This window comes from Notothenia coriiceps, unplaced genomic scaffold (assembly GCF_000735185.1).
Source record: "Notothenia coriiceps isolate Sejong01 unplaced genomic scaffold, NC01 NC01_scaffold00037250, whole genome shotgun sequence".
In the NCBI taxonomy this organism is placed as follows: Eukaryota; Metazoa; Chordata; class Actinopteri; order Perciformes; family Nototheniidae; genus Notothenia; species Notothenia coriiceps.
Window position 1 is genome coordinate 5,511,245 of NW_011369951.1, and position 10,779 is coordinate 5,522,023.

Consider the following 10,779-nt stretch of genomic DNA (forward strand, 5'->3'; position numbering starts at 1 on the left):
TGAGATCACCGTAAAGCCTTGTACTTCTTGAATATCTGTTCATTAAATGGTGGAAACATATACGCCATTATCTTTGCACCCACAACAACTGTGATGATCAGATCAGCTCGTGGGATAGACAGCAGGTGAGACTGCAGCGAGAAGTGATAATGCAGAACATCTGCCCCATGGTCTGTGGTATGCAGGGAATCTGAAGGGGAGTCGGAAAGCAGCAGAGATATTGAGTCAGACTGTGGTATTGCTGGAATGTCTTTTAATGATGTTTAGATTTGAATTGTTTTCGTCTTTTTCTACAGCAGAGCGTGGTTCAGGTTTCATAATAGTGCCTAATGTGACAGCAGGAAAAAAAACATATATCATTATTTAGTTTTTTCTGCTTTTAGACATACTTTCCTTAGATACAAATACAGTTTGTTATCAGTGTTGCAGGTGTAGAAAGAATTATTTTTCATACTATAGATGTAGTTTAACCCTGTCCATCTCTCAACCTCAACAAACTCACGCTTGTTCTACGCAGCAATAACATGTTGCATAGCTGACAGGCAAACCTGCAACCATACAGCCCCATGTTTCAATAACACACCTGGCTCCATTCTCTTCCTCTCACTTGAATCTCACTGTACCATGAGAAGACCACAGGCACTTCACAACGTCTACCCCGTCTTGCCAGCCAGGTAGATGGTGCCAATAAGGGAAGAGGGAGACGGCAAGTGAAATGACAAGTGCAGAAAATGTTTTTCAGCCATGATAGTTTCACATTTCACAATCTAAAACACTTACAGACCTGAATAGATTCCAAAATAGGCAAATAGGCGATAGATTAAAATGTCAATGTCTAGCTTGAAATTAATTATTCCTTGAAAAAGTATTTTGTACCCCCGGGTGTTGCAATTATTTAGTGAATGGGTCATGAACTCTGTCATTTTCAATCTGTTACACTCTTGCACCTGAAGTGAGTGGTGAGCAGAAAGGGAAATTATGTTTCTTATCACTCTGTCAATCAGCCAAAAACAAACAGTAATATCCTCTTTCACTCACATTTGTTTCTTTCTGGAGGGGTTGGCACAGACCTCGTCCGTCTGCTGAGGATCTGCAGCGGGGGGCTTGGTATGCCTGCCGTCCCTGGTAGTTTGCTTTGGCAGCCTGTCCACTGACCCCGCTACCCCCGTCTCCTGTCCTGTCTTATCATACATACATATCGTAATCTGCAGCAGGATGCCTTGTCTTGTTTACATTTATTTCAACACTGCTAAAAGTTACATTTAGCATTGATACTGAGGAGATACATGTTTTTATCTCAACCACTAGAATGCACAAAACAGGCTCCGACGTGTCACTCTGATTACTTCTTAGGAAAGTGCGATTTAACTGTGAATATACTCTGTATTTAAATTCCGCTAAGCCAATTGATGTAGCCGAAGCTTCAAAAGGCTTTACAACATAATGCTACCCTCTTTCCTAGCAACAGTCAATCATTTATTATATCAAATTGAGATTGAGGACCCCATAAAAGACTACAGACTTACTCGTATGTAAAGGATAGTATAAAAATGACATGATCATAGTGAAGCCCCAAGACAGAGCTTGTTGTTTGCCTGGTGTAAAGTGACTTCATCAAATACACACAGTCCCTCCTGCTCCAGGTGCTGAATACCCTCCATCCCCTGTGGAAGACAGCCAGTTTTTTCTTACAGAGACTCAAACAGGGCTGTTTTTTTCTTTCTTATTTCCACGGGCAGACAGGCCCTCTTGGTAAGCCTGTGAGAGCATCCAGCTGTGTTTGAGCGGAACTGTTTTCACTCCCACTGGCCTTGGACTGCTCACCTGCAGAGCTCAGATAGACCCGGCAGAGAAAAGCCTATTATTCATTAAGTGCAGCCAATTCTTCAAGTTGGTGTTTTTCAAATGTTTATTTTTACTGTAACAGTAGACTGACTTATTTTCTTCTGTGTCTCTTCTGCTTCATTTGTCACTTTCACATGCACCTGCATGCTATTTTTACCTTTTTCAGACAAAGCAAACATGCCTACAGCACATGTACTTCTAGTTGCTTCATTGTTAAGTTGTGCACACATGTATCTGTGTGTGTGTACACAACCTAGGCAAGAGCTTAATTTTCTTTTAGCTAAACTTCTGGTGTGCCTCCTGTAATCTTTCCATTTAACTAGTCGGACAACGGGGAAATGTAAACGCAGATATTCAACAAGGACATGGGAAATGTCACTCGATCTGAACAAAAGATCAGGAAACAAACTGAAGTTTGCACACCTACCTTATCTCACCATTTAATCATAGGATTTATCGATGGCTGCTGTGTAAAGCATGGCACAACAGAATATTTCAACTTTTGTCTTTTGCCAAGTTGTCTGAATTAAAGTTGGTAAAATACTCTAATATCTGCATATTGTTAATATAATATCAGTACATAAGTTGGTATAGTCTGAAGAAAGACAATGCCTCTTTGATGGGGAAAGGTAAAAAAGGTGAGAGAAGATGACAGCCACGGGCAGATTGCAAAGTATATAATAAATGAGGGAGGAGATACTCAGTGCTCATTTCACCAGAGGTCAAACAGAGTCCAAGTGTTGATTTGTGGCCGTGGCTTCACCGCTTCTCTCCTGGTGAGCAGACAGAATGACCGGGTGAAGACACAAATGAATGAATGAAGCCCCCCCATGGTATAAAGTCAAGGACAACCTACTGAGTGGGAACTCAGAAATTCTTTCTTCGGCACTTCAGTCCTATCAGAGAGCCAAGGATCTGCACAAACAACCAGTCCTCAGCCAATCAACAAGCAAATGCTCAGACATGCCCCTCTCATGTGTACTCGATTTCACTCACTTTCACCGACAAGCCCTACATGCTTCCTATATACATTTTAAGCTCACACTGAATCACAAGAGGACTTTTGTTACCTGAGAAATTCCTTGGTAAAATGTTGCAAGATCATTCATGTCAAATTGAGATCGCCTGCCGCTTCTGTTTGACTCATCATTAATGAAGAGCCAAACACTGACTAAGTATTACGAGGATATTGACGCATTATTCTAAGATTTAAGAATGAAAATATTTAACTTTAGTATGACTTTAATCAATTTGAAATGTCTTAATAGTTTAAGTACATTTTTTAGACACTTAACAGAAGGTCAATAAACTATCAATCGTGACTTTCTTTAGCCCGAAGATACCACAGACCATCCTGCAAGTTAATGATTTATAAGGGGACATCGCAAATTGTCTCACCCCTAACTGGCAGATTTTCTATATAGTTGTGAAAACACACTATTAGTTTCAGTTTAGCAATACATCCTCTTTTGGAGAAATCATCTTGATATATTTCTAAGAGCTACAGAAAGCCCTGGTGCTTCACAACTTTTCCCTTTGACTTGAAAGCATTCCTCAGGCCGGTGTTTTCCGGCTAACGTCACTGCTGCGGTTCATCTTGCTCCTGCACAGCCATTCCCCACGGTCTGTTTGTAAGGGCTGGAAACCCATTTCACCTTGTTCTTTTACAGTGCCAACCACTGCTGCTCCCCCCCCCCACCACCGACCCTCTCCCTCCCTCTTCTCTCCCCCCAGCCGTCTATCCTCCTCTTTCCATCTCCCGACAAGTACACATACTCCCTGCTCTATTGCGCATATTCTGAATGGTTAGCGAACACTCCTGCAGCCCCCCAGGGAAACACAAGAGGAGGGGGAGGTAGTTGTGATGACAAGCTTGCCTTCTCGCAGAATAGGCCTATGGGGACATAAGTGTAGCTCTGCAAGGGGCTGTCCAACCCTCTTTGCTCTTACACGAACAAGCTTCACTGACACTGTTTTGCCATGCTCATGGTGACACTGTTTGGGCAACACAGAATTATTTTTCCCCAACTCAGCAGGTGAGTCTTTTGTTTTCTGTTTGCTTGAATTTCACTGACATCTGCCTATCATGGAGAAACAAATGACAATTACTAATTTCTCTCTTAGCTCATTTTCTGTTCTTCCGTTCAACTATTGGTTGTTTCTGCATGAGAAGACTTGTCGGGGACCTTTCTGTTGAAATTTCTCCTAGCCTGGATTCCTTTTTTTCTTCACTCTCCTCAATAAGTTGTGGTCTCGGCTTGGCAGTCGATACTCTCAGTTCATTTCACTCAGTGACTTCTTCCTTCCATTTAAATCTGCTCCGTATTCATTTGAGAATAATGAGACCCTCTCTGCATAGTTTTTTTTAAAAGAGGGGTTTCTTGGAAGGAACCCTAATCTCTTGTAGACTCACTTCACATTCACTGGTGATACAGCATTTGTATATGTACATTTAGTATACAGTACAAATTGTTTTACATTTATGAAAGTATCTTTAGTTATATTTTTTTCTTGTCTGATGTTCCTTCTCTGCCCTGCGTGTGTGTGTGTGTGTGTGTGTGTGTGTTTGTGTGTATGTAAGTGTGTGTCTCAAGGCCATTGCATAATGCACTGCCAACTGCAGCTTTCTCACAGTAACAGCGGAGACTCATGTGTAAATTAGTATAAATTAATTAACTTTCTGTTAAGCATTTCAAGGAAATAGACTAAAGAAAAAAAAAATTCTAAAAATATCTCAGTGCTTCCGTCTATACAAGCATGTGTTTTGCTGTTTAAACATCAAGGGGAAAACATGTGGATTGCACTGGATAACCAATGTGAAGGTTATGTTTGAATTTTGTATTTTCCTGTCTTAAGATGTCATCTGAGGAATGTCTACTGTATGTGCTTAAATAAGATGATAATCATCTGTAGCTGCACAATAATGCTTTGTTTGCTTTTCCGCTTGCTCTTCGGGTTGCTCTGACCTGTCCAAGGTGTGTTTATAAAGAATGGCCTAATGAAGGCGTGAGAGGGATGTTAACCACAGTTGACCAGGGACAATCCTCTGCCCTGATGAATGGTGTTGTACATAGTAAATCACCAACTAGGGAAGAGCAATCAGATTCCTCTGTGCAGTGATGTCACTACGATCGTTTGTGAAACAGATCCAGACTTGAACAGCCCTGCCTGAGCCAGATGTTACATTTCACAGGAAACTTCTCACAGAATGGCGCTTAGTCAGAGGTGTTCAGAGCAGGAGATAGCAGCTTTACATTAAACTCTGGCAGTGAACGGAGACTCTGATAATTACAGGACGCAGAGACATGCGGAAACAATCTAAGAAGTATGTATGTCCATGTTGTTGTGCCTATATTGTCTTGGAAATAATCTATATCTGTCTGTGCTTGTCATATGTATCACATTCCATTCACATACTTTCATTTCTGTTTATTTCAGGTTATCTACTGTGTGGTTGGACTGAGCATCTTGGCTGAGAATGGCAATCCAATACATCAAGCACAAGTACCTGTGGATTTATGTTTTAAATTATGAAAAACTGTAGGAAAAAACAGTAATGGAGAATCCACCTGTGGTGAGTTTGGAGGCACAGCAGTCTTGGATAGCTTCAGGAATACAAAAGTCAGCCATTTCAACAACAAAAGAGTTGACCTCAGAAAGCTCTGCTCTCTTGGCTAACGGCTCCGTAGACCACAGAGGGGACGATTGTCTCCCTGAAGCCCAAAGCTTGCTGTTGGAGCCGGATCAGAACGTACACAAGCTGAAGAAGAGTTTTGTTTGTGTCCACCATAACAACATTGAATTTGGGGAAGCTGTGGGCTTACAGGAGCCTGAACAATCAGTCATTCACATTAAAGCCCCCCTGGACCAAAGTCCACTGGACTCATCTCAGCCGCATGAAGCAGGTATTTTGTCCACAATCTTAGATGACAACTCCCGTTTGCTTTCTGGTTCTGTTGCAGAAGGCAAGTCGGATCAGGTGGTTCAGAATCATGTTGGTCGGACGTTAAACATGATGTTGGGATGTGTAAAAAGAGACTTTAAGAACTTAGAGCCAATATCAAATAGCGATGTATTTATTCCTCCAGAGGACCTCTGCCCCAATATTAATCTGGACTCCACTTCCACCACCCCTGACCCCCGGAATCTTTCTGATCCTGACCCGAGACTCCTGGATCCACCACGCATTGTGAAGTACAAACATAGCTCCATCACCTTCACACACTGCACCTGTCCCTCCGAAGCCGACAATCATGTTTTTGTCAATGAGACTTCTGAGGATGGAGAGTCTTCCCTGGAAGAGGATGATCACAATGATGGTGATGATGGTGATGATGGTGATGATGGCGATGACGATGATGTGTTCTCAGATCTGCCTCATTGTAGAGAATACCTCGTCCAGCAAAGACAAAGGAGCACAGGCAAAGACAAACAGAAGAGGAGAAGCACTGCAAGTGCTCGAGCAGAAATCAATCAAACGGCCAGAAAGTCGGGTTGTGAAGCAGAGGGGGAAACGTGCTGTATGGAGGTATGCTGGTATTGATTTAAAACCCTACACTGTTGCCCTTGCATTTTGTTATTATATATCTTTAAACAACTCGTAACAAATATTGACATGGACATTGGTCTGTATTACAAATATGCACATGAAAAACCTTTGTCACATATGTCAATTTTCTAAATTAGTTCACATTAATAATGTAACAAAAATAACTGAATTAACTCTAAACAATGAAGCATGTCAGAAAAACAACACATTTTTGCACATTTCTAATGTAAATATGCAATTTGTGGTCCACACTAAATAAATGCCCATTAGTCTTTTATTGTTTACATTTTATTTCAGTTTCATTGTACAAACATATTAAAACTTTTTGTCAATATTCTTTTAAGGAAAACTTAATAAAAACATTTAAGAGAATACAAATCTAAATATACAAAACTGTGATAAGAATCAGGATCCGAATCAGAATCAAGTTTATTGCCAGGTGCGTTTACACATACAAGGAATTTGCTTTGGTATCTGGTGGTGCACACATAATCAATCCAAGAAAATAAGTTGCAAGAGTAGGTAAAAAAAGAAATATGTAAGGATAATAAAAAATAAGTATGTTTAAGAAACAATTTAGCATTTAAAAAAGGATACTAAAGACAAGTATTTACACCACATTTAAAGTGAACTATAAAAATAACCTTAAAAGCTAAAAAAAAAAAAGAACACTTAGGATAATGAAAATATGACTGAAGCATAAGTTGCCCAACACTCATTTAAATTAAGGTAAAAGATATGAGTCAAAGACACTTAAAAGCATGTGTATAGCAATAGACAGGTAACTTGTTGCGGCATTATTTAGCTTTATTTGTTGTCCATTCAAGGAAGAGCACACAGTGTGAGAGCCCATACTGTATTCCCAGCTAGCAGCTGACATCATTACACTGTGAGATAATGCATTGTTGGTATCAGTGTGTAGGAGTTCACTGACTTCACATTTGTGCTGGTGAAACGCAGACCTAGAAGGAATGCAAACAGCTTCTGCGTTCTCTCCACTCCCTTCACAGGCAGCGGTGTTTTGACAGAGCCCAAAGCAGGACATATTAGCACTGAACGTAGCCTTCTATTACTGAGCACCTCTTTTTATCTTCAACAAGTCAAGGCACATTTCAGACCCTTTTTCCCTGACCTTGGTTATAACCATCCTGGAACCCCTCATCGCTGCTTTTTATTGCCTTTTTAAAGCCTTGTGTAAGCATTCATACATATATGTTTGAAGCCTTTGGATATGTTTTCGATGGAACATATTCAATTACACATCACTGTCATTCTAGTATACAAGTAAACGGGGCAGAGTGAATGGAAAGGCGAGATTAGCTTCTCTGTCTTTTGGTCGAAAAGATGTTGAGGTAATGCCTGCTTTATGTAGAATGACACTCTGCTCTGAATGAGTTGTTTTGGAGAAGAGTGGAAGAATGCAGGGAATCCAGGGAGCCTGTTGTTTATATGATCCAAGGAGGGCAGGTCAAGTCCTCTCATGCTGTCACTCCATATACGGTGGGCGGAGATGTGGGCATATCTATAGGAAGGGCTTCACTTTCATTCAAAAGGCAGAACACAAATAATAATTTGAAATTGCAGTGAAACAAGCTATTTTTGTCAACTACATATTAACACACTCATATAGATGCAAGATAGATAATCTGATCACATACCCACAAACAATACTTTATTAGGATTAACCAAAAATCAGAAAAAAGCTAAATGACAGCAACATTCAAAACTTAATCTTGAATGTAAGTCTTCTAAAAAAAGACGATTCATTCTAAAACAACAGTTTGTTAATATATTTTGTATAAAAAAAAGACAAAATATTGACAGCATAAAGACCAACATTTATCATTTATGCATATCTTTTTATTCTTAATACGAAAAGTCTGATGGGACTTGTGGAGGGAAGTCAGTTGAGTAGCTCACAGTTGCAGTTGTTAACAATAACCATAGGAGGGCACTGTAAGCATAGAGTTGCTCTGAGGTTCATCTCAAGACTCCCCCCTGCTTGCATCGTTTAGCTCAGCTGTGACTAAATGCCCCTAAAAATACACAATTCTTTACCTATCCTTCCCACTCTACAGACATGGTGGCTATGTTCAGTTTTTGTTTTCCATCGCAGGATACGAAGTGTCTAAATTATTCCTCCAAGCAGCCAGGTAGCCATTGCCCTTTCGCATGACCGGCTGCTTCATGAGGAGACCTCCATGGTGATCTCTGGCACTCTCTGTGGGTGGCGCAGACTACGTACCGAGCCCAGAGCTCACACACTTAACTCCTCATTTCCATGTCAAAGACACTGTGTTGGGCTCCACAATGTGGCCAATTTGTGCTGATAAAGTTATAGTCAGCTCACAAGTTGTTGTCCCCAGAAGATAACATTAATACATGTATAAAGGTTTGACTCATACCAGCTCAGTTGCCATGGTGTGAGGACTTTACACAATTGCCGGGGCCGGATCGAGGGGAAAGGCACCAAGAGATGAATCAAGGGTAGTGTCTCACTTGAGCGTCAAGCCCTCTCTGGAATTTGTCTCATTCTAAGTAGAAGTGCCCACATTCCTGAACAGCACCTTGCGGGGATGTCACTGAAAAGAGACAGTATGAATGTGTCCCTCATCTGCCTTGAGCCAGAATGGGGCATCTGTTTCTTGCATTTGTGTTTGTCTGTTTTCCGTCTTTTAGCCCAGAATATCAAGAATTGCCTTCACATCGTATCAGCTTTTAGCTCTTCATCTAAAGAGTTAAAAACATGTTTTAGGCACAAAGTTACTTTCTGATAAAGGTCAATTTCATGGTTCTTATCATCAGTAAAGCTTGATTCGAGATCTTCAAGATACAACATTATGTCCATAGGCTCACTTGGAACAGTTTGGTCCGCCTCTGTCTTGCTCTTATTTGGAGGAATGTGCACCCACATGGGCGTAATTTCCATTGGGGACAGGGGGGACATGTCCCCCCCACTTTTCAAAATCCCCCTTTGTGTCCCCCCCCATATTTTTTTTACGCAAGTGGTCATCGTCACGGAGGAGCGTCTGTGTGTGTGTGTGTGGCAGGAGCGCATTTTGTGTGAGACAGGGAGAGAGAGAGACAGAGACAGAGAGAGACAGGGAGAGACAGGGAGAGAGAGAGAGTTACGGGGGTTGTTGTTAGCATCTGGTGCTAGCTCGTAGATTTAAGCTGTTTCAACAGTAAGGAGAGGGAGAGTCCTCTCCTGTCGGACTGAGAGGCTGAGATAACGTCAGCTCAGGGAGGTAAAGGACTCGCTGAGTGATTATATTGTAAGATTGTCTATAAGAAGTCGCTCGTAGACTCAAGTAGTGTCTAATTGTGGCCGAAAGAAATAATGATAAATACCTTAGTCTCTGTATTTTAACAGTCGACTCCCCTCGTAAACACTCTAAAATTCTTTTAAGGACAGATAAACCATTTAATGTAAACCAATACACTTAGTTTTTTTCTGATTCTCATGACAATAATTTACTTGTTACACACAATTGAATCTTTTTGTTGGACACACAGTTCACACCTGGTTTTACTACCAATATACCAATCAATATTGTTTAACTAGGTCCTTGTCAATTGTAGGTACCGACATGACAGGAGGAATTAATAGGATTCTAGTCACATTGGGTGGTGGGTCTGAACAAGAATATGGGATTCGTCGATTATTTACTTACTCTTCGTACACGGTTTATGTTTGTTGACTCAAGACTTGTATTTAGGAATACACGGTGTGGGTTCCCACATTTGAAACCAAACTCTTCACCCCCCCCTGTGTTTTGTCCCCCAGGAGGCGTTACTTTTGTAACAAGAGCTAACATTAAGGTCAAAGAACGGAAAGGATGTTTATATATAATCCCTGATACCCACAATTGATTGGTTATTTTTATACATCACGCACATATTACCTCACACGTTTCGAATAGGATAGTACTTGGACAAAAAAAATAAACACTACTTGCAGTGTAGGATATCCCCCCAGGCCCCCGTACGTGGGGGCCATTCTAAAAAAGAAATTTAACTTCAATTTCCGTAGTTAGACCACGTCTTTTAATTCTCTAAATACCCTATGTCGAGAGAGTTTGTGAGGTAAATACTTTGTTCTTGAATATAGTTATGAGGTTTTGTAATCTTATACGAGTGGTTTTGTTTATTTGTGTAAGTAACCTATATGAGGAGGAGGATAGAAATAAAAAATGGATCAAGACGTAATAATAGAAATAAATACGGGATAAAAATGATTAGTGAAGGAAAGTTTTGACACAAAATTTAATAAATGACCTTAAACCAACTTAATGAAAAATATGAATAAACTTGTTGATAATAATTTATCTACCTTTATAACAAATCTGGGTTTGGCAACCTCTGGGGGGGTGAAACTTATCGAA

General features: G+C 40.6%; 1 protein-coding gene across 1 annotated transcript in view; it reads left to right on the forward strand.

Annotated features, from left to right (window-relative positions):
- Positions 1-5,076: 5,076 nt before the first annotated feature.
- Positions 5,077-10,779, forward strand: part of stard13b (StAR related lipid transfer domain containing 13b) — an 80,938-nt gene continuing 75,235 nt past the window's right edge. Inside the window, exons 1-2 of the mRNA XM_010796043.1 lie at positions 5,077-5,170; positions 5,284-6,373. Of these exons, the coding sequence (XP_010794345.1) occupies positions 5,402-6,373 (972 nt within the window). The 5' untranslated portion in view covers positions 5,077-5,170; positions 5,284-5,401. The remainder of the gene's footprint in view (positions 5,171-5,283; positions 6,374-10,779) is intronic.